Genomic DNA, 26,134 nt, shown 5'->3' with positions numbered 1-26,134 from the left:
GCAGGAGAGCATCTATGCAAAGCATGCGATTGGCTCAAAAGTTTTGGGGACACTTGAGCTCTGCCTTTATGGGTACGACACGACAGGCTCCTGTCTGCAGCTCCCCTTGCAGATCCTTGTTTGCGTACATGTATAATTTGCTACTCGCCTAATCACTAATCCCTTATCTTTGTGCCTCTCACCTCACACACTGATTACCATACAGTCATGGGCTAGTAGGTGCATGCCGAAAAGTTGTCCGCATCATGTATAGTTGCCCTGCTCATTGCTAGGTGGACAGACAAAAACAGTCCCAAACTTCTGCCTGCCAATGCTTTTTAAAAATGCTGGGGAAAAACGTATTATCTAGGAAAACGTATGATCCGAACTGCCTAATATTAAAAAAAAGTTAACTGCTGAATGAGGTACAAAGACATTCAAACTTGAGACTGCATAAAGGTGTAGATTACCATTTATAGACATGAAGTATGCACAGATCCTTTTTTTAGCTCCTGCAGAATTCAGTCCGTATTTGCGTTTTCCTAAGCACTGAAGAGATTTAGCAACAGATCTGATTCGTAGAAGGAATGACGAGCCAAGACTGCCTCCTTGGTTTTTTTCTGGATGATCCGCCTCCTTACACTAGTGACATCAGATCCAAGAGCAATCATAATCACTGTGACATCTCCCAACCCAGCCACACAACAGCAGCTCTAAACTAAAAAAGGCCAACCAATCGAGAGAGACAAATAGTTCTGCTCAAATGCTATTCCCGAGTGTGCTATTCTTTGCAGCCACACGTGTTATCCGAGCTAGCTGAATGTTCATGCAAGAAGCCACACAACTTACAGCTATATACTTTCTACATCATAAGCTTGCCGCTTCCTCACATGGCAGACAAAGCCATATACACTTTGTATATTTTGGAAAAGGCCTCAAGAGAGCACCCACCTTGCAGGTGAGAGAACGTGTGCACGGCTTCCCGCTGTCTCCAATCTGCACGCCACAGTGCTTGTTAGGGTCATATTCACGATCTGAAAAGGAAAGATGAAAGCAGAAAATGTTCTAGATGCATCGTCTCACGGTACGAAAGCAATGTACAAATAATACTGCAAAAGTTCTGCAGTCTTGCAAACATCTGAAATTCTCTTTCAAAGACACCTTACATTGAAGAATAAATAACACGCTTACAGCAATGATGTTACGATTGTGCAAGAACGCAAAGAAATTCTGCTCAACAGACTGTAATAGCACACCATTAAGCACAACAGAATGCCGAGTTGGTACAGCCGCGACAATGAGAACAAAGTGGCGGTTGAAACGCAGTGCAACAGCCTACGCTTTGCAAAGTCTGCAGAAAACAAAACAAGAATGGAAAAATAACTACAGACAGCAGTGATACTGATACTACAGTAGAATCCTCATAGCTTTTCTTTTTTTTTTTCGTGAGAGCCCGTAACGAATGCATCAGATGTAGAAGCCAGATACAGCCTACAATAAAATTGCAAATAATTGTCTGCCACATTCAGAAGGCTTCTGCAAGTCTTTTGTGGCTGCTGTGACTGTTTCACATGCACAGAACGCCTTAAGCACCCTGCAAATAGGAAGCAGGTGCAGTTCTGGCACATGTGAGCTTCTGTGCTGTTTTAACACAAAATGTGGCTTCAAAACGGTGGCATGAGGTAAAGCACTAGCACAAGGTAAAGCACTGCCACAAGGTAAAGCACTGCCACAAGGTAAAGCACTGGCATAAGGTAAAGCACTGGCATAAGGTGACTCTGCAATGTATCACATGAGGGCACTGCCCCAACTATTATGTATACAGTCAAACCCACTAATAACAATATTGAAGTGAAGTGCATTGTAAATATCATTGTTATAACTGAGTTAGGCCGAAAAAAACAGAGAAAACATTATAAACTACACATTTAATGAGGACGAGGTAGCTTACAATTTTTATTTCGTAGCGGTAAGAAACTCGTAATCCGTAAGCATTGTCTGTTTCATGACAATCTAGCCAACGTCTTTCTGCAGGGCATCCAACTGCTGAACATAGTGCAGTGGAAGATTCTTAGCAAAAATAAAGTCCCACAGGGAGTCTTCTGCGCCGGTCGTGTCGCACTTCCCGAAGAAAGATCTTCCATTGCTGTTAACGGAAAATCCAGGGCCAGCAAGATGGTGGCACACTAGGAGAACCACGCTAGAAAGACACATGCACAAATGCTGCTGCACGCCTGCCACAAAACATGTGCAGCCGCAAAGCAGTGGCCTGGATAAAGCAAATAGGGAAGGACAGTGCAGTGCACCATGGTCAGCGCACCTTCAGAATGGACTGCTCCACTGTGCACAGGCAGAGAGGACAAGAGTTCCCTAGGCCATGGGCAATCTCGAGGGGGAGCGTTCAAAGCTCTCCCTCAGAACGGCCGTGCCTAGCAGTGCCTTGCGTCTTCCTTCCTCCTTCGCGTGCGGAAGTGCTCATTCCTCCCCCGCATCTCCGCAGCATGCAAGTTTCCCCGGCGCACCAAACCAACGAATTGGTTCGACGTGTTATGTCCCAATATCTTTTTTTTTTTTTTTTTTATTGTCACTACACGGCATTGCCGAAATCTCCGCGCATGCGCACATTTTTTTTTGCGCTCGCCGCGTTTCTGCATTTTTGTTGACTTTCAGTGACCATATTTGATTGTTATAACAGATAATATAATATGACACCATTGTAATAAGCAGTTTATTTTACCATAGAACTCATGGCAAACCTGACGGTGCAGCGGCTGCCCATTGTTATATCCGATACATGGTTAAAATTGGCATTGTTATAAGTGGGTTTGACTGTATGTGAGAATGTATTGCATGGGCTTCTATGGGAGCTAGAGTGGGACTAGTTAATGAGAAGTATAGTGGACAGGAAAATTGAGCACCCCAGGTACATAACGGTGGAGTTCTACGGCATCTGCATCGGGCAATATACAAATGCCAAGCAAAATTAGGGTAGCAAAACAACTTTGCTGAGTGTATTTCGAACGCATGAAGGCTGCTCTGTGCATACACTGACGGACCCTGCGTGCATTTCCTGTGCAGCAGCTTTGCGCGCATCTGGAGCCCAGCAACGGAACACCACCATAGTTACGGCGCGTCCGCTATTCACCACGAGATCGACCTATATTTCATCTCACAAGATATATGCAGCACTGCGAAAGGCAGTCACCCCGGTCCAATCAGGATCTGACGGACGCTGTGTGCATTTCCTATGCAGCAGCTTTTGTCTGTTAAAGGTTCACGTTTCAGTCCTGTTCGCATTTCATCGTACAATGATAGCACTGTCTCTTATTTGCCTACTTTGGCTTGTACAGGTGCAAGACTAGTGAGAAGTCTAGCCTGAAGGTTTTTTCCCAAATGTACCGGGTGTGCTATTTAATATGTTCTCCACAAATATCGAAAAAGTTGAGCATTGCTGGGTTGCATTAAAGAAAAAATGTCTTCACATAGTCTACAGCTTCCGGAAGATTTAATTTCAACCTTCAGTCTACACCTGTAAATGTTTTCTCAATCCTACTAAAGGCGGAAAATTTGTTAATCTGCAGAACTCAAAATAGGTGTCTGTAGTCAACATTGACGATAGGGAAGGGCGACAGACACAGAATTACTTAGGAAGTACTGCTGAAGCAACACAGGTACTTGCCGATTAAATGGACTCATTTCATCATAAGATCAAAGCAGCGCAACAGGAACAGGCTTGTACATGAGATAAGCAGTACACGCACTGAGAGGGAAGAACAATGCACTGCATCATAGCTTTTGGACAAAAGCCCAACTTGCCCTAGATGTGCATTGTGAGCAGATATTAACAAAGGTGGCCTTGCACGTATAATTTTTGTTTGTCCGTGGCACTAAGTGGCTCAGTGGTTAGGGTGCGTGACCGCTGATAACGACATGAGAGTGGCTGCAGTGGCTGCTCTTTCGTGAGCGAAAAGAGCAGGGCACCCATGACAGTAGGATGTCAGTGCATGTGAAAGGATCAAAGGTGGCTAAAAATTCCAATGTCCTCCACTACAGCGTCCCTCACGACCTGAGTTGCTTTGGGATATTTAATCTTAAAAACCAAACCAAACCAAGAGATAACAAAACTGCTGTTTTAAACTTAGATCTGCTCACTTTCCTGTCCGCGCCTATTCTCATCGATAGCCCGTTATCAATGGTTTCACGATTCAAATTTTCCCACTTTTGAAGCGCTCCTTGACAAGTGGCATCATCCAGTGGAAATAGAGGAACTCTTCTTTCAGTCTTGCTTTTGGGTTAATTTTTTCTGTCGTGCCGTGCCCGTCCAGAGAGTCTCCGTAGTCAGGTGATCGGCTCTCCTTGTTTACATCATGGCGTCGATGTCGCGAAACGGCGCGGTTCCACAGAAGTTGATGCATCAGAGAACTCGTTTTTGGATGCGAACAGCAGCAGTGGTAACTCTGAAGACAAACTCAGCTCTTCAGACTTCAGCACTAACAGCGAAACTATGTCAAACCAACCCAGAACGTCGAGAGCCATGCCTCAATAAGTTTCGTTTTCACCCCCAAGAAGTTTCAGAAATCACTTTTCTGAAGGTCACAACTGTTATCTGCAGGATGACAACGTCTTTTGGGTAGTATTACTTGCCACAGGCAGTGCAGGAAGTCGCGTTTTCCGATACAGAACAGCCAGTGGTCGACCTCGACTACTGTTTTCTTTCCTAACTCACCGAATACTGTACACAGAAAGCTAGAATTTGCTGCAATGTTGCACTGGTCCCTTTTGTAAAAAGTGTATATTTTGAAATGTTTTATTTTTTATTTGTGTGAAAAAATTTTTATGCTTTTGTGTGTTTGTTTTTTAACTACAATCTTCTGCCGATAGTTTTTTTTTCATCACTTAATAAATATGTTGATTGTCGCTAATACCATTGTGAAGAGGAATTCCTCCTCTAGAATTTGATACTAGATACTGCTGCACCAAGCAAGTTTTGTTAAAGAAAAAAGATATTATTGACACCACCAAAAAACCACCCCTTTTTCCGTAGACAGGAAAGTGTTAAAAAAAAATTTGAATGAAACACATGGATATGCCTTCTTTGACCATACTTAGCATGGTCATTAGAAGTATGGTCATTAGTATGCACTTTTACACAACTTTCATACAGGCTTCCTATTTGTCAGCAACCAACTGTGACAGCACATGGCCCGCATGCGTTTACAGGGATGCATACCTTTACATGGCAGCAACTTCCTCTCCCGCTGCATCTTCTTTCCGAGAGAGGGACCAACTGAGGCTGTAGAACCACTGCTGGCAGAGGGCGCCACTTTTCTCACCGGAGTGGGTGTCACAGTTGGGGTTGTTGGCAAGCCCCCAACACCCGTGTTGGAAGCAGTGACGTGATTTGCTGTCTGTCCTGGCCCCGGTCCCGAGAGGAGCCCCAGCCCTCCAGGCGTCAGAGGTGGTGGCTGCTGAGGTGAGGGCAGTTCTTTCTCGTGCCCCGGCGAGCTGTTTCGCGCTGCAGCAGCTTCAGGCTGGCGCGGAAGGGGCATCCGCTCGACTCTGACGACCGGAGCCAGAGTGTGGTTGTTGCGTTTCAGTCGGTCCATTGCAGCGCTGCTGTGTCGACCTGTGAGGACGTACACACACGTGCCCTATTAAAAAGTGCACATCCAGAACTCAACCGACAGAGAATATCACAGCAGCCTGAAAGAGCGAGTGAAAGGAAGAGAAGAAAAATGATTATGCTCCATCGACATGAACATGCATGCATGCGCAGATCAAGGAATTTCACCACAGAAGGCTGCACATGAAACCTTTAAAATGACATTCTAAAAAAGCGAAACTAGTATAGTATGGTGACCTCTGTTCAGATGAACTTTCAACCAACTGCCTGCACGGGAAAACCCAAAATGACGAGTGTTTTAATAGGATGATTTAGGAACAAATGCCAAAATATGTCTACGAGAGCTTTCCATTCTGTCACTTCGATCATGGAAACAAAGGCACAGCAGATATTATGAACAGTTGATACTGTCTCCTGCATCCCAGTAGCTTGTGTCATCATGGACTGTCAACACGTGAAAAAGTCAGTCCCTTGAATAAAAAACAAATACACAGAAAAAAAGGAACCCCAGCTCCAAATGAGCAAAAGGCAAACACTGAAAATGTACGGAGACTGAGCCTTGTGTGTTTCAGCCACATAAAACTTTGCGTACAGGCCAGAAGGATGACTTGAAAACTTTAGTTTTGCTCTTCCCAGAACTTTATTTTGCTTTATGTTCCTGATTTACCACCGCTTAGGTAAATTGCTTATAGATACGACGATATTAAAATGACGCATAGTAGACATTCTCCTTACATATAAGCGTGTAAAGAACTGAGATATTCAAAAACCATGGACATGTTTTGATATGACGATGGCTCAACTGTAATGCATCTACCTAAACTGACACAATTTTTGGATTCTTTGCTATGTTTCAAACTCATGGTAACTCAAAGGCCGCAGTTCACAGCATAGGCTGCTCATGACTCTACATTAATACAAAGCCATTTCCCTTCCCCAGGCAGCAGGTGAGAATTATGCCAGTTGGCCTTACACACATATCTGGGGTAACTTGATTGCTTAGCGGAGTTTTGAAAATTGTTCTGGACTGCCTAACACAACCAAAATTGCATTTAAAAGGGTGATTGAAATAAAAATTTAAAAACAAAAATTTTTAAAGTATGCAGTAATGTGGCGGTATACCTTGAAAGTAACATTAATCTTCTTGCTATCTGCTATAGCAGAATCTTGGTGATACGAATCTCGCGGGGTCGCTAAAAAATTTGTATCATCCAAACATTCGCATCATCAAACGAACGAAAATAAATATGCAAAAGCATGGGAAAAGCAGTCGCGCATATCTGTTTACGCCCGAGATGGTTCACGCGGTCACAGCTCGCCACTCGGGGCGCACACAGCGCGACAGGCAATCGCATGTTGGCGACGCGCAGGCTGCGTGCTTCCTCTGCAGACTTCTCGTGGTGCGTACAGCACAAGAGATGGCGACATGCCAGCCGCGCAGCGCTGCAGACTGCTCGCGATGTGTACAGTGCGACTAGCGGTCGCGAAGTCTACGAGTGCAGCCTGTGCGCGGCCGCCGCCGACTACTACTTACGGTTGCACGCAGCTGCAAACTTTTCGCGCCATGGGAAACAATCGCAATGCCGGCGATATGCAGTCCACCCGCCTCCGCATACTTCATGTGGCGCGTGCAGCATGACTGGAAAGGGCGACATGCGAGCCGAGCGGCACCGCAAACTGCTCACGGATCGCGGAGCCAGCAATGTCCAGTCTGTGCGTATGCACCGCGTATGCCGCCGCTAGCTGCGTCGGTTGCGAGTCTGCGGTTTGTGGGCTATGCATGCACCGCTGAAAGCTTGTCACGTTGTGAGCTCGACAGAAAATCGTGATGTTGCCGAGGTGCAGACCAAACGTCCTCGCAAACTGCTCGTGATGCGTACATACAGCGTAGCTGGCGATCGCGTAGTCAGCTATGTGCGGGCAGTATGTTGTGCTCAAGGTTGTGGTCGCGGTTCGCGCATTCGTACATCCGTAGTGGCGCAGGAGAGTATTCGGACCATCCGAAATTTTGCACATTTTGCACTCTGGCCGGGGAATTTCAAGAATTCGTATCATCCCGGAATCCGTATCAATCGGATTTGTATCACCGAGATTTTACTGTATTTCTACCTTCCCCCTACCCCCTTGAAAACCTAGCAACTAAGCACCGCAAGTATAAACATCTTTCTTATCCTATCCTATCCTGCTCTCAAAAATATTTCGGTCCTGAAAGCTATGAAGTAAGCTCTGGGTGGTCTATATGTCTACAGTTAATACAAATATGCAAACTGATAAAGTATAGAAATAAAATAAAAGTTTTGACAACAACAATTTTGTCTGATGTGTTTTGCTGGCTGTGCTGCTTTTGAACTATGCAGTGACTGGCCAAATTTTAAAAATAAGCAGCACGGACAGCAATAAAACAGGGTCCCATGAAAAAAAAAATGGAACACAAAATTCATCTTTAGAATCTTGCATGACCCTAAAGTTTTTCAATTAATGCTGTGCAGTGCCCTTCTACAATATCCCTTCATTATGACATGCACTATCGTCATCACAGGAATTATCGTTTTCCAACTTCTCTTTTCCTCACTTTTAGAAATACGCCACCTGCGTTGGCATTTTCTGCTTCAATAATTATTGAATAATACTGTAACCATCTGTTTTTGGCCTCTGCTAGTTTCAGCCAATATATTTAACAGGGTCCCTCTTCAATACCTTATTCCTACCTACCTATGTGCAAGCTTGAAATCGTCTGAACAAGTTAGTGAGGGTGGTTCTCTTTAAGAGACATTTTCTTAGTGTCATTCACACAATTTACAAAAGCAGATATAAATTTCAACCAAATCAATTTGGGACACAAAATCACCTGGTGCTTATGGCAGCCACCCCTCATTATGAATGCACACTCAAGGAACAGATTTATTATAGCAAATAGCCACCAAATAAAAGTGGGGGCATCACGTAACAAAAAACAAGTGATCTCAAAACCGCACTAAGAGACTTCTCATGAAATTTTTCACCTTTATCATTGCACTCCGTTCTTTCAGACTGTGAACCATGCAACTCACAGTACTGTCATAAGTCTTTAAAGCTTGGTTATTTGTACCGTTCACAGCCCACTTACCCGACAGTGAGGAGCCAGCGGGAGCCTTTGCCGTGGACAACGGGCGCCCGGCAGTCCCACCAGAGTGCCGCGGAGCAGAAGAGGACGATGTGTTAGAGGATGAAGATGAAGACGAGGAAGAGGAGGACGATGAAGAGGAGCTGTGCCCTGAAGACTTGCCGCCACCCGCAGGATGGAGGGGGGAAGGATCGGCTGTACGATCTCCGCGGACAAAGGAACCAACGCAGCCATGCCTCTGCTCTGAAGGGTCACAGGTGCATAAAGCAGCGTCACACAGGTATCTCTATACATGACAAAAAATAATCACGAAAACAGCCTTGTATGGCAAGGAAACCGAACTTATCATGCGCCGTCCCTTGTGCCTCCCTGCTCAGTTTCATAAACAGAATAAATTGAAGATATGCAAAAAAAGAAAGCTATCAATGCAACAGTGCTCCAGCCTTTCCACCAGACACAGAACCTTACGCAATTATTCCATAAGTGTACGCCTAATTTTCATAACTTTGCAAGCAAGGCTTTACTACAATGCAGTTGCACCCATGTAAGGACATTATGTATAGACAGTTCATACACACAAGATAGTTTAGGCTTAACCAATTACTGAATAGGTCAGCAAACCAAGCAATAAATGGCACTGCAAAATGGTACAGCAAAAAAGTCAAATGCAACGGTCACTTTCAACTACACTGTCTATTTTGATTATGACGCTGTGCTTTGTTTTGAAGAAGGTGTGTGCTACAAATTTTGGCAAAGAAACCTTCACACAGCAGTGGGTTGATGCTGTTAAAAATAGAAAAGAATCGACATAAAAATAAAGTGTCAGCAGAAGCTGTGTTTAACGTTGCACGCACACGCGCGCACATACAAAAAAAAGGTACATATACAAGATACAACAATTTTTCACCAGCTTTTTAGGAACTGCAATAAAACACGAGAAATATCGCTGCCAGTCAAAAGCCTGCACACAATAGCCCGGCAGACAAAGTACAGCAAAATTCGAACACAAAAGAGCAAACTGGAAATACTGATTTGCTTCTAGCGGCTGAACTCCTACCATTTCATAAAAGAGACCGCACTACTCACTGCTAACACTACCGCAGCAGCAACAAACACGTACCTTACCTATCTTGCACGCAGATGGCATCTCTGCTGTTGTGCAATGGCACGACAGCTGCCGCGTAACATTTGACATTATGGTAATGAATACCCTATGAACTATGCACAACCAATAGGAAAAACAATTACACGGCTTGATCTTAATACTCTACACTTTTTGAAGAGACCTTTGCAGAGTGTCTGACAAGTTATCTATGAAAATTTTCTTATAACAAAACAAACGCATAGTTTTGCACTCGGAGTCCAAGCACAAGGTTGAAAACAGGCGTCGGAAATGTTTGTTGAAATCTCTAACTATAATGCATTATTTGAAAAAGTAAGTGTTATCACTGGTTAAGCTGTAACTTTAATAAAGTGAAAGACCATGCGGAGTGCACACCTGACACTTGCATATAATCTTCAATGTCATTCTCTTGCCATTTACGTTAATTATGATCCAATGTGCCAAAACCTAATTTCAGAGTACAACACTCCTATAAAACTGCTACTACACACTACAGCACTAGTAAGTGTACAAGTCTTGAACAAATGACAAATGCCTGCTTGCACTTCTGCACAGAAGTTAGGTTCAGACAAACGTTTCCTCTTAGCAGAACAGAAACCTTCCGGGCAGTAACGGTACTCAATTGTGAACTACCGTCGTCATCATATTTGAGTGACATATAAACTTTTACAGGCACGTAACACAAAAATAATAACCGGTACAAGCTGCCAAGTTTCGGAAAGGAATTCACCCTCTACTCTAACTTGCACATACTGCCCTATATTACTATGCATTTATACAGTCACATTATCTAATGCATTTTTTTTTTTCAATCTAGCACAAATAATATATGCACGTTTCCTTTTCAACACAAGCAAAGTTAATCCATGCGTAAAATTACCCTCTTATCTGCTACACACAATGATTCATATTCACTGGGTGTCTAGAATACAAGTTCCTTAATTAGAGATCACTTTTTCCTATATATACATGAGAGTTCTCATTCTGAGTCAACTCACTTTGCTAGATGCAATAATTTATAACAGCTGGAAACTCAGTACAGCTAGCCTGCAGCAAATTTTTGCAGCATATGCTTTGGAATCTATTGCCAATTATATGGAAGACCTATTGAATGTAACAGCTGATGGTTAGTTGATCAGTATTTGTATTCATACATTTGCCTGCTTATTACTTCATTACATATGCATTTCATTAGTGTTAACAGGCTTCCTTAATGGGGGGATGCAGGACAAAAGAGCCAATTGTTGAACTGTTGCACCAATTTTGATAACATTTTCAGGGATGGCTTATCTTCCTCTTATTAGAATATATTCTAAGTTTCATCAACTTAGCACAAATATAAAAACAGTTGTAGCTGTCATAATGTGTCAGCTTAGGAAAACTATAATTTCAAAAATCATAATGTTATACTAACTGTTTTTGTTTAGATAGCATCTAGGTACTAGTTTATTGTGCAGGATAAGGTCAATTGCGGGTTCGTTAGACATTTTTGTAAAACTCTGAGCACTTTAAAAACGAACGCAATTTTTTTTGTCATTATATGTCATTATTTGTTGAAAAATTTATCGTAGAGAATAATTAGGAATCAAGAAAGTACTTCAACAAGAGTTGTTGTCGGGCTAGTTGGCTTGAATCATGTAATGCCATTAAGGCTATGCGCAAAAAAGACAACACAAAAAACAGAGGCAACGACAGGACGAGCGCGAACTAACAACTAGTTTATTCAGAAGTTTAACCTCTAAATATAAAACATATAAGCGCATGCGCAGCGGAAAAAACCACAACATGCCTGATAAACGCGAACCACCGTCATAATCACAAAACAGAATTCAACAAGGCAGACTCGCTTTTGTATCGAGTTGCCTCTGTTTTTTGTGTTGTCTTTTTTGCGCAGAGCCTTAATGGCATTACATGAAGAAAGTACTTCATTTTGTTCGCAACAAAATTTTTGTTCAGAGACCACCTCGAAAGCAGCCTTTGGAGAAACAGTTTGCAAAATGGTTGTGCTCTTGCAAAAGTGCAAACTGAAAAAATGTTTAGAAGACTGCTATCAAATTTAGGTCCTAAATTAATAACTCAAAGAGGCCTGGTGTACACATTGGGCCGTCCTTTTCAACATGAAACTGCTCTGTGGCATTGTTTCGAGTTGCTTTTCTTTCCTTTTTCTTTTTTTTAGCTTTACAAAAGATGTCCGGTACCCTTGCCTGCACTCATGAAATGCTTTCCTTGCAACCCCCATCTTGGAAAAAAAAAAAATAATAATTTTAGTTTTTGTACTGCGCAGGTGATAACCAGCCTTGGCGAGATGTTTAACCTTGCCTCCCTCCCTTCAAGTTTCAAAATTCTTTTCCGTGCAAACTGCACTGTACATTTATTTGAGAAATGATGAAGCTCAAACAAAAGAAATTTATTTTTCTATTCATCCGACCTTCTTATCACTAATTAAAGGCTGAAAATTGAAAATGCAATGCTCGACAAAAGGCAAGCAGCACACAGCCAGCAAAATGGGCTTTCCTTTCACAAAGCAGATTTAAATGTGCAAAAACGTGTCGAACAAACCTAATGGAAAGTTACAGGATGTCCTTACTATTATTCCTACTATGACTGGGAATAAAAATGTGCAACCACAAAAAACACTGTGACCACAAAATTCCCAGCCACAGCTACACACTGATAACCACACAACACATAGGGAACATTTTATAAAGAAGATACTGATACTGGCTTTTGGAAAGATATATCCTATCTAATTACGAAAAGTTGCATCCTTTTCAGGCACCACATATAAACACAAATACACATGCATGCATGCACATACGCGAAAAATAAATAAAACATACCTAGGTGATTTCGTAGCGCCTGTGGTTTTGTCACTTGGTTACATATCTCGCACACTACTAAATAGAAATCATCCCAGGCAGGGCAAAATCCAAAAACTTGCATATCTGAAACAGAAGGCGCGGCAGACGCCCATTTTTGCTTGTTACCGTTGCGACACCTGCGAAAGTAACAGTCAAAGCAAGCTTAAGCGGCCACATGCCCACCGAGAAAGCAATTTAGCCGCTCGGTGGTTTTCGAAGGCGTGCAGTAACGAAAAACGGTAAAGCGCCGACCGCACACGACGGCGGCGGCGGGGCCAGGGGGTTACGACGGACGGAAGCTGTCTGCGAGCCGTGAACGTAACTACACGCGCGGCACGCACACACGTTTTGGGATCGCATCAGCAAAGCAACTGTCGGCATGCTGCAGACATAAACAAGGAATCCACGAACGAACCGGGAGCAACGGAGGCGAACGTCTCCGTTATCCGCCACCCTCCCCAATTTTTTTGCTTCCTGAACGGAGCCGAAGCGAGACACGAAGCTCAACACGCAGCAGCAGCCGCTGCGAGCAAGCAGCTTGCTCGCTTCTTGAAGGTCACAGTTTGTCGGAGGGCCAGACCAAATTGTGCAGAATGTGGCGCGGGGAACGGCGTTTTCGAAACGTGCAATCGGTTCGAATCGTCAGCGGCAGACAGCACGATCCGAAAGGAAAGGAGTTACGGGGGAGGGCTTGTTTTCATCGAGAACCACGAGCCCCCCGACGAACAGCGCACCAAAACATGAACGTTCGGCCGTCGAGCACTGCACGGCCGCGCGCGTACAGTGTTCTAAAATGCTGTGAACGCGTCGACAGTTGCACTCTTCGACCATACATGACAAAATATTACTGGAGAAGAACTTGGAAAGGAGCAAGAATACGTGGACGAGATTTTCTTACCCTCTTTTCGCAATTTCATGGCATCGCTCTCTCTTTTGGATGTCTCTGCCTCTGAATCTGCGTCTTCGTCTGCTGAAAAGCACGGCATCCCGTAAACGTTCGTTTTAAAGCGTGACGTTAGAAAATAATTGTGAAAGAAAGGATGCAACACTCTAAAATAAGAAGTACGTATGTAACTGTGTCAGCGGTGCTTGTTATTATTCGTTTAGTCTTAGCTTGTGTCACGGAGCTATTCTGCTGCTGTCCACAGTCAAAGGAGGCACGTCATTCCTTGTCATACGCATAAGGAAATAAAGCAAGAGTAAGAACGATCAGTTCTACTCACTTTCTGGGCTCCTGAAGCCGATAGTTTCGGCCCAAGAATTCCAGGACTGCCCTTCGCTTGCCGACACACTGTTATGTGCCGCCATTTTGAGACGATCTGGTATTTTTTGATGTTTTTTTATTTGCTGCTGTGAAAAAAATAAAAACCCAGTATACTGACGTCACAACTCAACAAACGTTTATTGGTGATCATCTGCCGCCATCTTCCGGTAACATCTCAAACCTTTTTAACAACGTTTTGTCACTTTATGTACAAGTTATAAATGTGTCTGAACAATTCTATAAATTATGACTATTACATGGAAAGTGCAATTGTGAGTAATTTGGATAACTTGACTGATTGATTTTTCTTGTTTTGTTCAGAAATTCAGTTTCGATTCCGGTGCAGTGCCACGCCTTATGATCTGCAAATTCTTTGCTTTTTATACAAGTATATTTCTACTTTATGTATGTAGTTAACTAGTTTAAGGTGCTTGGTCTTGTTGTCAGATTGTTTTTAACTCATTTAAAGATAAAGCCATAAAACGCAGCTAGCGCCATATTGTGGGTGTTCGGTCAGTAGTTCGGTTCTCGTTCGGTTGGTGCGGTTTTGTGTCATTTAAACTTTCGCGGCGCGCGAGCAGTTTGCCAACGTTTGCGATTTGTTTCCGTTGGTTTGAAGATGTGCGGGATATTTGGTAGTGCCTGTGGATTCCAAGGTGAACGAATCAGCGTTCGGTACGTGATTGGTTGTTTACTGCTTATATTCTGTGCGTTTTCGTGCCGTACACCCTTACAGGCCTGCTGCAAAGCGGTGGGGCATTCCGTGATTGTTTAGTCGGCCAGTGGAACCGTTGTCATGGTGTTGACCCTGTTCAAGCTTATTTTGACAGCTGGCTCATGTCGCCGTCGCGATGTGGTTGCGGATTAGTTCTCGTTTTCTCGTGATTACCATATCTCTGAATCAGGTACCTTACGTTATATTCTCCTCGTACAGGTTCTTGGCGAGTTTTCGTGGTCCTTCGAACATCTCGTGAATTTGTTTTCATCGGTAGTGAGCATGGTTCCGGGAAATGAGTCCCGAAACGAGTTCCCGTCATCGGAGCCAGCGCACTGGGGCCCCAAAACATCAGCAGGCTCTGAAGATGTGATTACTCTCACGAAATCTCAGCTACAAAAGCTTCTCAGAGCTTTGGAAGCGCAAGGTAAGAGAACGTTTCCTTTGGCTGGCCGAACCCCTTTTCGTGCCTATTACCTACCTTCCTTTCTCTGGTCGTATTGCGATCCCGTCGTGTCGGGGGCCACATGATCTTTACTTTCTTTTGTAATTCAAACACTTTCCTTTCTTTGCATTTCCTTCTCCAAAATTCCGAGTTTACTACTGAGACCAGTGTTTTCCTTACACACCAACTTGTTTTTTGAAGGCACCCCTTTAATTCGCGATATTATTTTTTTTTTTTCTTCCGTGCACTGACGACTACCAAAAATAGCTACTGCTCCTCCTGTAAGCTTGCACCCCCCCCCCCCCCCTTCCCTCCTCCAAATTTCAGTTCCTGGGGACACCCCTGACTGAAACCTGGGAGTAAAACTTGAGTTTACATTCATTTTCAAAGCATTGTAGAAACAAGTGCCCAAGGCATTGAAGAGAACAGAGAAAAGCTTGACTGGCTTGTACAACCAAGCTTTGATGGCATGCAGCATGTGGCATGTATATTTTTCTAGGCAATAACTCATTGTTTTTGTTTTTTTTCTTGGGTTTTTCTTGGGAGATGGGATGAGGAGGGTGTATATAATCATTGAGCACCAACAGAAGTACAGCCTTCTAAGAAGTACAGCATGCTACCTATGTTTCGAGAACATGAAATGGGGCCACCCACTTTTCAACAGTTTCCATGAAGCATACAGGCAAGAAACAGAAAATCTGACTGCTGTGGGATCTTCGATCAAGTGGTACAAAAGGAAAATAGCAAATAAAGAAAAGCGACCAATAAGTTGTTTTACAAGGACTATGAAGGGAGCATGCATTATGAATGAAAATTGGAAATAATTATATAACCAAATGGACTAATCATGTGAATATAAGATAGCACAAAAAATACTACAGAGAAACTTAAATGAATAGCAACATTTCATTTTACATGCAGAAAACCGCAGCAATATGACAAAGCACATGGAGTTCAATCGAGAGTAAATATTGCCACTTGGTGGTTTCAGGCAGCGCCTGAGAGATGAAGTTAGGGACTCTGGTGCGCTTCTTCTAGCTGGCACTCTCTGTGTCGCTGCCCTGTTGCCGTTTCACGTATATACTTGTCTTCGTGACAATATAATCGCGAGAATTGTTAACAAAATCAGATGAAAAAGGCTGCAAGAAGATTGCCTCCAATGTTTCCACTTCTCTGTAGCTATCTTTTATTACATGTCTACTGCTGCGAATGGCCTGGTGGTTTGTCCACTGTGTTGAAGGCCATGTTGAGCACAACTATAAATTTTTATTTTCTTAATTTGCAAGAATTATAGTGGGATCTCAGCGTTAGCATTTCATGAATCTGTGCATTTTTCAGATTCTTCCGACACCATCTCAACTACTGCAGTGCCAACCATCACCAGTGCCCTGAACAAACTGCCAATTTCTGGGGATGACTGGTAAGCTCCTGCTTCCAATTATAAGCACAAAATTCAAGGAAAAGGCACACCACAGTCATTTTAAAGGAAATGCAATTAGACAAAAATGATGTGCAATATAGCCTAAAACTTGTTAATGCCAAAAACTGTTGAGTTAATGCTTAAAATGTACAATTTTGTCATGTGCTAAATTTGTACCTCGAACGTAATGGAGTACCTTTAAATGAACTGTCTGGGTAGGGTAAATTTTGAACTGTCAAGTTTTACTACCGAAAAAGCCCCAACAAAACTGCCCCTCTGTGCTGGCTCAGTGTTTACAGCACTCGACAACTAAGCCTGGAGCCCAGGTTCGATCCATGCCTATGTAATGAGTCATGACAACACGTTAATTTTTTCATAACTAAATAAAAGCGTATCATTATGACTAAAAAATGTATAATTTATTAAACAAGGGCCTCGTTTAATAAATGGTATATTTAAACAGCCCTGGAGTAACATTCTCAAATTTTAGCTACCCAAATACTCATTTCTACACATACATAATACTCCACTTCTGCATCATACATGTCATAAAAAAACTTTCACTGTGAGCTTTCGAAATAAAATTACACAGTATATTGAAAAAGCATGGATATAAAAAGGAAATCATAATAAAAATTACAGAATACACAAATTATCGTAAATTGCTATTTTTTTCTTACTTTTAAGAATATTGCTCGCATATCTGTACCTTTTTCTTGATGTTGACATTTTGGGGCCATTTATTTGTTACCTTCATTGCTTGATTTAGGCATTACAGCAGGGGGGACAGGTTCATTACAAAAGTGAAACAGGAATGCACTTTGTGATACGTAAAATGATACACAAGTTTTTAATTGGTAATTATTGTGAAAAAATCTTAATCTCAAATTTTTCCTGCATTCTTTCAGCTCCCGCTATTTTTGTTTACTTCTAATTTCTTGCACACTTAGGTTTTTATTGTAATTACCATGACCAAATCAATCTGCCATGTGCTGAATATTTTCACTTTGGCTGTTTATGGATGACAACACACGCAAGCATACTCTAGTAACGAGCGGACGTAAGTGAAATACAGCTTTGCTTTGAGACTACTGGGCAACTTACTAAAATTTCGTCTAAGAATTCCAACACTTGCTCAGCTTTAGTCTTTAATATTTATGTAATTAAATGTTTTATCCACCTCAAATCTGACATAAAAATGACTCCAAGGTGTTTATATTTGGCTACCTTTTTAAAGCTAGGCTATTTGCTGTAGCAAGTGTTCACCTTATAGGACCTCTGTCTTGTAAAAATGACTTGTATGCATTTTTCTGTATTAAGGGACATTATTCATTTGGTACACCATTCCATTGCTCTACCCACTCTACCCAGGTCATGTTGCAAGCATTCATGTGATAGAGCCCTGGGTAGTTGGAATTTTCAAGAGCCGTCCACTACAATGTTCCTCTCTGTCCTGAACCATAACCTATAAATCATAACCTAAACCTAACAAAATCATAGCACTGACATCTGGTACGGTGCAACTGAGCTCTTATGCTGCAAGATAGTGCTAAGCAGCTCGGTGAAAGCGTCTCATGCCTGCTTTTGTTCCTCATGATGAAATGCAAAAAGCAGTAGTATTTCCTGCTAATTTTGGCATTAGTCAGCCTGTTGTTTAAACAGAATTTATGTATAAGTGAGAAAAAGCTTCTGAGATCTCTTTACCGAAGTCAGGGGATTAAATAATCTGGGTTAATGCTGGATTAAGCACCTTGTGTACCTTAATGCTTCTTTTCTGAGTATGCCTTCGTTAAGCAAGGCTTCCCCTTTTGAAAAGAAAAAATGGAAAGGGAGAGTGTAAATTTGCGTTAATTCAGCAGTTATTGCATTTTGGCATCATGGGCAACGTAGCTGCAGAGCTAAATTCATTACAGTGAAGTGTACTGTAGTACAATAATGAGAGACATCATGAGATTTTATGTTGTCATGAATTGTAGGCATCTTTATGGAGGTCATAGGATATGTTGCCTAAAAAGAAAGAAAGAAACTGGGCACAAGTGAACCTGTTCTTTTGTTTTTATCTTCCAATCTTGAAGGGAAACTTGGGGTGCTTCAAAGGCTTTAGGTCCGCAGTTATTTACTTCATATTTTTTTTATCTTAGCATATGATGGATCAGGACAGCTGTCATCTTGAGACGGCGTACTTTCTTTCTTTCGAATGAACTCTTTGGCAAATGGAAGAATTCTTGCAACACAGTCTAAAATTTGGTTACCCCAATGCTAGGCAGGTTTGTTAAGTAGCTCTACACTGCAGCTTTTTAGGGTGACTTGTCATGCCTTTTGACTTTTATCTGGTTTAACTACTGCCTAGATAAGCTGAGATAGTTAAAGTAGGTTTCATTGGAAAGTTTTCACTTCATCTGAGAACTACATCTGCTGTAGTTTCATAAATAAAGGATGATTGAAAGGGTGTCTTGAAAGCATGGGAAGAGAAATTTAAAGTTCAGTCAATAATTACCTGCAAGTTTGTATTCTCAAGTGTTGTAGGAAACTTGAAACTGCAAAACACCTCCTTGTCATAGATACTGGTCTTATGTTGAGTTTCTTCAGAACTGTGATTCCTCTTCCTTCGTATATGCAGTGTGCTTTTTCATGTATGCACTGAAAGTATACAGATGCCTTTAACAACCAGATTCTTGTTTAAGTGCTATTAATTTCGTTTAGCGAGGTATGGAACCTGGAACTGTCACTTCTGTTGTGGAAACAAGGATGCAGTGCTAGATGAGACTTTTATTTTATGCCTCACATGGTAGTACATAGTCCTCTTTATGTAAGCTAGGCATGGTGGAAAGATGTTCTGATGGCACCCCCTTCATGTGCAGCTTGCCAAACTGGGTGAGACGCAGTAGCACAGCTGCCCGCGGTGTGGAGCAGCCCATCGAGCCAACCCTCACTGGCTTCCCTCAGCGGCTTTCAAACTCACATCCAGACCTAGGGAGAGCTCCCAGTCGCCCTTTCTCCAAACTGGCTCAGAAGCAGCTTCAGTGGGAGAGGGAGAGAGGTCAGTAAATTGTGTACGAGGTCCTGCCTGCATCTTGGACAAATCGTGTTCCTTGTTCTCCATATTTTTCCTTTTTAACATTCTAAAAAGCTAGTTCTGTACTAGTCATAATGTGTAAGAACTTTCATTAAATGTCTATATTATGCCCATGGTAAAAAAAAAAAAAAAAAAAAATCAGCAGCGGTTTAGCTCGGCTAAGCATTGATATGCGTGAAGAAACAAAATTTAGCAGTTATGTAGCTAAGCTTTGCTTTATTTAGCTTTGCCTTGCCATGTTCGCCATGGCATAAGCTCCCCATGGGTATTTGCATTGATTTCACTAAGGCCTTTGACTTCATTAACCATAAGATTCTTTTTTTTAAGTTACACTGTTATGGTGTCTGAGGCTTAGCGCTAACTTTATTACAATCTTACTTATTTCACAGAACACAATATGTAGATGCAAACACAGCAACCTAGTCTACTCTCCACATAACATCCGGAGTGCCCCAAGGAAGCATTCTTGGACCTTTATTGTTTTTAGTTTATATAAATGATATTGTCCACAGCACGAGTGATGTTCAAGTTGTGCCATTTGCGGATGACACAACTTTCTTTGTCACAGGTACTTCCGAAGCCGACGTTGAACACAAAACAAGTGATGCACTTAATCAACTGCACTCATAGGCAGATGCAAACTCTTTGCGCATAAATCTGACAAAAACAAAAATTCTCTTATAACTCCCAAAGGGAAAGAAAATATCTACATCTCTCAAAATAGTATTAAATAGCCAACAAATAGAGCTTGTTACTTCTGTAAAAATGCTGGGGGTTATCTTTTCAACGAGTCTAACTTGGAGTGCGCACATAATACACATTTGTTCGAAAGTTTCCCCAGCTCTAGGTATACTTGCGCACTTTAGACATATTTTTCCAGAAAGGGTAAAGATTTTACTCTACACCGCGTTAGGAGAAACTCATATCCAATACTGCAGCTTGGTTTGGGGCACTACAGGGGTAACAAATCTTCATAGATTGCATCTGCTGCAGAAAAGAGCTGTCCGGTCTATAGCGAATGTGCCATATCTTTTCCTCACAAGAAATTTATTTTTAAAGTATGATATCCTTCCAATCTTTGCATTATACTTCTACAGGCTTCTATTATGCTATAAATACCATTCACAACAATGCGATAATCCCTTCACTGTACTTGGACAACTCAGAGAAAATACCAACTGCCGTAACATGACACACACAGATACTTGGATCACCTCAACAACAAGAACTTACTCTATGAAACAGTCTTTAAGTTACAACCTTCCCACCTTGCTGAACAAATTAAACCATGACAATTTTGACATTACCAGGAATTCAAAACATAAAATCCGTGACTAATGCCTTGACAGTTTCTGTGTATGAAAGAACATGAAATTCCTTGTTGATTGTTATGTGACATCTATACTGTGTATATTTTAGTTGTTTTCACTACATGTGTGTTTTCTTTTTATGTGATTTCTTGAATGTGTGTTTGCGCTTAGCCTAAGTGTGGCTCTGTATGGCTACCCATGATAGTGTGAAGTGTGACCCTTGTCTCCCTTCTGTGCTGCCGCTATCTCAAGGAGTCAGAACCTTTAGTCTAGCTGTTACCACAGCTTTTAGTTCCAACTCCTCCTTTGTAAGAAAGGAATAAAAACTCGAACTTGAGATTCTTTTGTTTACTCTTCTTTTTCCCAGCTGAAATGCAGGATTGGAACCCTTGGGGGCGGCCGGGGGGTGGAGCTCCTCGCTGTCAGCCAGTGGCAGCGGTACCACCTCGCACTGATGCTCAGGTAGGTGATGAAGCTAACCAGAGCGTAAGCTGTTTGGGTGTATTGATTCTTTGCACTTAGCAGGGTCACACCTTTGACCCTGTGAAAACCATTCGGTTGATTGCAAACCTGCGTGCAGCATTATTTAAAGTGGCCTTTTTTTGCAACCAGGGGCTCAATTGCTGCCATATATCATTCAAGTGTAGCTGATCCCAGATACATTGAATTGTCTCTTATATTGAACTTCCATAATATCCCCCTGGAAATGCTGTGCAAAAGTATAGCAGTGTCGTTTCTATTTATCGAATTCACTTTCAGTGTAATATTCGATATATCAAACTGTGCGGCCTGCCCCTGCAAGAAGCGCTTCTTCTAATGGCACTCCCACGATCGCTTTTTGTGCATGGACCCAGGTCCGCTGCGCGACTTTTGTCGTCGAATTTGCTTGAAATGGACTTTGGCCTGGCATTATTGTTTTCAACGCAATACTGCCATCATGCGGGAAAGCTAACATCCAGTACACTGGTTGTCGTGCCGTGAGGTCTCCACAGGCTGACTGAAGGTTTGCCGCAGTTCTCGTGTGGACTGCTTCACTGCTGAAGGCAACAGCAATTACTAGCGCCCTAATTTTAATTGAAATATTATTCTGTTTGTAGTGTATCAATAAGGCATTTAGATCTCTTGTAATCGGCGATGCCTTTTTCCAAAACACTGTGCGCTGCAGTTTTGATGCAAACGCATCCTCCAATGGCACTTTTGCCACTCGGTGCAAGACAGGAATTCCGACGGTGCGATCTGGCCCACGGGATGGCACATGAGAGCATATAGTAAAGTCCCTGGGACCGGCAAAAATCTTTGCTATATCAGGGTCTTTGCTATGTCAGTTGTTGGTGATATCATGGTCCTGAAGATGCGTTCTGGTAATTAAATGGCTACTTACTGGACACGTTTTGTTGCTTAATGAAAAAACTCTAAAGTGCCTTTCATTTCTCTTATCGTCTCTTTGTTCCATTTTCTTTTTTCGATTAATAATATATTTTTGTTTGCATCACGTGGAATTACCTCTTAAGCATGAGGGCGATGTGGCTATGAATACCCAGTTTGTTTTCACCTGTAAACCAAAGCCTTGCATGAATACCGCGTCATCCTCCACTGTTTCTGTTTTTTAAAAGGCAATAGATGAGAAATGCATGTGGCAGTCAAGTGCTGCAAAACTACACACGCTATGCCTCCACTTCTTTCACACTGTTGCCTTGTGCTGCACAGTGCTGTGAATGTTTGGCCGTTTCTTCCCATCTCTCTCTCTTTTTTTTTTTTTTTGCTGCGCTTTTAACCTCTTTTACTTTTTAACCAGATTGGCCACCTTCTTTCTATGTTTGTAGTCGGCTTTACATTTCCCCCCCCTATGCTCTACATGCTTTCCATCACGGCTTCAAGGCCTACGTAAAGTTGGCTTCTCCTCATTGCTGCTGAGCCTGGTGGTCTATGTATAGGGAGGAAAATGTACAGTCATCTATGTAAGATGTTCTGGGACTTCAGTTTCCCTTTACTATATCCATGTTTACTATAGCGGGGTTCTGCTGTATTTAGTGTGCCCTTTGTTGATGCTGGCGCGAGGTGCTGCTCGGTGTGCGGGCTGGCACACTTGCAGCAAGCGATGTGTTGTCAGTGCATCATATTCACGCTTCTGGGTTGCAGATAAGCTCATCCATTGTCATGTTTTAGTCACCGAATTTTCAATATGTCAAACTGCTTCGCTATCCTCTTCGAGTTTGATGATACTACGCTTTGTGCTACATGGAACAATACCGCCTGGACTACATTGACTACACTGTGCAGTGACGTTGGAATTTGGGACTACATATACCAGAGATGGCCACATTGGCATATTCAGAGCCATGAAAAATAGCTGTTTAGTCGAGAGCCTTTGTAAAGGGGGAGGAAGAGTGGGCATGAGAATTTTGTTTTTATTTCTTTCTGTAAAGCTGGTGGTCACTGTGAGTACCACCCGTGCAGCGATTTCCCATTGTACCTTTGTTTGTCCACTTTGATTGTCCATTGTACATGGCTACAGTTAGATTTTCATCTGTAAGAGCCGCATGCTGCAAGCAATTTAGAAGCACGAAACATGCATTTTTATTTTGTGAGACTTGTCTGTTAGTACGCTCTTTTAACACATAATGACCCGCCACGGTGGCTGAGTGGTTAGGGAGCTCGACGGCTGAACCCAAGGACCCGGGATCAAATTTTGTCACGACAGTTGCTTTTTGGTGGAGGTGGAAAGCAAGGTTCTTGTGCACTGTGCAATGTCAGTGCATGTTAAATAACTCCAGCTCACCACTACAGCGTCCCTCATAGCCTTAGTCGCTTTGGGATGTTAAAGCCTATAAACCAAACTAAATATTCAACATATAATGCTGTGCATGAAACACACAGTACTGGCTAGATTTGAATGGAGGACATAAAAGCTGTGCACATTAATCTATTTAAAAAGACATGGTTTTATCGACAGAGCAGGCTAGCTAGGCCATGTATTAAAAGAAATTGGTGCGGTCAGGGAAAGGAACTGCTTTGCATTTGGTCCCTCTCGTGATGTCATGTTGCATTCTTATTCCACTTAGTGCTTCACTTCTGCAATTAAAAGAAATAAGAGACATGTTTTGCCTTTCCTAGATGACTCTCTCCAAAAGATGTCATTGCTATCTGCCTTTACAGCAAGATGTGTTGTTTTTGCCAACTTTACCTACTCATGACACTGATTCAATTTTGTATGCATTAGCCAGCTAAATATTGCTGTCTTATACTACAGCTGGCACTTAAGGGGGGACATGGGTATTAAAACTAACTTTATTATTTACTGCCCAAATGTGATGAAACCTCACAGAAATGTTTAGTTTTTTCTGCTGATTTCAAATATGCAAAAATTTCTCTTCTAGGACAATCAGTTCTAAAGGTATTAGAGGATTATTGCTATTGTCTGCTCAGACAATAGAGGAAAAAATGCTCATTAGAAATTAATTTTTAATATACAGGTAGATACTATAAAGTATAAGGGATGCAATGTTGGAGGCACATTTTTTATTTTCACTTGTAAAACTTTTATATCTTATCTTGAAATCCTTACATAGTTGCCATGCCTGTGAGTGCGAAGTTCAGTGGGCTGCTAAATCTCTATTATTACCTCAATTTTCAAACTGCTTCCAACATTGCATTCCTTACTTTTTATAGTATCTATCTGTATATTAAAAATTAATTTCTGCTGAGCATATTTTTTCCTATTGTTTAAGCAGACAATGCAATAATTCTCTAATACCTTTGGATCTAATTGCCGTAGAAGAGAAATGTTTGCATATTTGAAATCAGTAGAAGAAACTTAACAATTCTGTGAGGTTTCATAAAGTTTAGGCAATAAATAACAAAACCAATTTTAAGACCCATGTCCCCCCTTAAACCTTGCTGTGCGTCACATTCTCTGTTAACATTATGTCGCCATTTTCTTGTGGTCAAATTGTTGAGAGTTTTGCAACATTTTTACCCCTGTGCCTTTTTCCTTTGTGGGAAGCATCTATGTAGTTTAACGCAGAAGTACGGGGTGAAAGGCTTATGTAGTGTGCTAGTCCTGGGCCTTTATTCAAAAGGTTCCCACTAAATAAACACGTCTACTTCAATTTGTGACACTCAGTTGGAGTCCTAGATGTCAAGGTCACATCATGGCGACAGCTCACATATCCTTCCTGCCCAGTCACCTTGCCTGAAACTGCACTTGCCATTGCATCAGTAATCCTAGTGAAAAAGTGAATATTAGGTAAAAACTGGTGCAATAAATTCTTGTGATTGTTAATAAATTCTATAAAGTAAAACTATATATATATATATATATATATATATATATATATATGGCTGCATTTGGCTAGGAAAAGACGAGAGATTCTCTGTAACTTACAAATTAGTACAACCTGTGATATCAGCAGGGGTTGGTCATCGTCGGAGCAGTTGAAATATTTGCGCTTTCTTTCCACGCTATGTATAGGTGCTGAGGGTGCAGGCAGTGACTGCAGCGTCATCGACGGGCGCCTACCCGTCGCGGCTGCCATCACCGCCATCCCTACCCCAACTGCCCCTGAACGGAAGGAGCATGAGCCCAACACTCGTCCGCAGAGTGCCTCCCTACCTTCGAAGCCAGCTGCCATTCGGGGTGCGTAGGCTCAGGCTGGGTCCCTCTCGTCTCTCAGGCACACCGTGCGAGGGTTGCTCATGCATGCAAGAGTGGCGCCATTCACTTTTCTTGTGTCACATTTGCTGAATTTTTCAAAAGTGCATTGAACAGTGCTCAGAATAAAATAACTTTTTTCTTCGGCGAATTTTCCACCACACTGGACACTATGGGGCTCAGTTTGCCACCCTTTATGATATGAGGCCATCTTATCCAGATATTGCAACTCTGCCACGTGCGAAGAACATAAATTATTTAAAAGGCTTGGACTTCAAATGCTGCGCATAGCAGTTTCATGCAAGCCAGGTAGACAATGCAAATCGCTTGCTTCACTACTTTCCTATTTTAATAGCCCTTCCAGTTGAAATACTAGCGTTGCATTTGAAAGAGGTGAGTAAATCATGGTTGGAAAATAAAGTCACTTCGTTAGGTGCTATGACTGGAATTCTCACCAGCTATCACTGCAGTCTTTCACTTCTGTATAATTCCTTGGCTTGTCCAAGCCCTGTGTTTGGCAAACGGGATAGTACATCTGCAGTCGTGCGACTCTAACTCCTAGTA

At 42.1% G+C, this 26,134-nt stretch overlaps 2 protein-coding genes across 3 annotated transcripts in view; one reads left to right on the top strand and one right to left on the bottom strand.

Moving 5' to 3' along the window:
• LOC146207386 (uncharacterized) overlaps nucleotides 1–14,046 on the bottom strand; it is a 52,556-nt gene extending 38,510 nt beyond the window's left edge. Inside the window, exons 1-6 of one of the 2 annotated variants that reach the window (XM_084587043.1) lie at nucleotides 13,913–14,046; nucleotides 13,588–13,659; nucleotides 12,669–12,773; nucleotides 8,709–8,948; nucleotides 5,210–5,605; nucleotides 931–1,013 (exon numbers count right to left, since the gene is read on the bottom strand). In XM_084587043.1, the coding sequence (XP_084443169.1) occupies nucleotides 931–1,013; nucleotides 5,210–5,605; nucleotides 8,709–8,948; nucleotides 12,669–12,773; nucleotides 13,588–13,659; nucleotides 13,913–13,997 (981 nt within the window). In that variant the 5' untranslated portion in view covers nucleotides 13,998–14,046. The remainder of the gene's footprint in view (nucleotides 1–930; nucleotides 1,014–5,209; nucleotides 5,606–8,708; nucleotides 8,949–12,668; nucleotides 12,774–13,587; nucleotides 13,660–13,912) is intronic. The other variant, XM_084587047.1, reaches the window with a different exon arrangement.
• Nucleotides 14,047–14,450: 404 nt separating this feature from the next.
• Nucleotides 14,451–26,134, top strand: part of LOC146207385 (uncharacterized) — a 33,875-nt gene continuing 22,191 nt past the window's right edge. Inside the window, exons 1-6 of the mRNA XM_084587036.1 lie at nucleotides 14,451–14,628; nucleotides 14,888–15,095; nucleotides 16,452–16,533; nucleotides 19,395–19,573; nucleotides 21,287–21,381; nucleotides 25,391–25,555. Coding sequence (XP_084443162.1) covers nucleotides 14,951–15,095; nucleotides 16,452–16,533; nucleotides 19,395–19,573; nucleotides 21,287–21,381; nucleotides 25,391–25,555 — 666 coding nt within the window. The 5' untranslated portion in view covers nucleotides 14,451–14,628; nucleotides 14,888–14,950. The remainder of the gene's footprint in view (nucleotides 14,629–14,887; nucleotides 15,096–16,451; nucleotides 16,534–19,394; nucleotides 19,574–21,286; nucleotides 21,382–25,390; nucleotides 25,556–26,134) is intronic.

The sequence above is a fragment of the Amblyomma maculatum genome, chromosome 1, assembly GCF_055883805.1.
Source record: "Amblyomma maculatum isolate TAMU_Amacu chromosome 1, ASM5588380v1, whole genome shotgun sequence".
Lineage (NCBI taxonomy): Eukaryota > Metazoa > Arthropoda > Arachnida > Ixodida > Ixodidae > Amblyomma > Amblyomma maculatum.
This window is presented reverse-complemented; position numbering and strand designations above follow the sequence as displayed.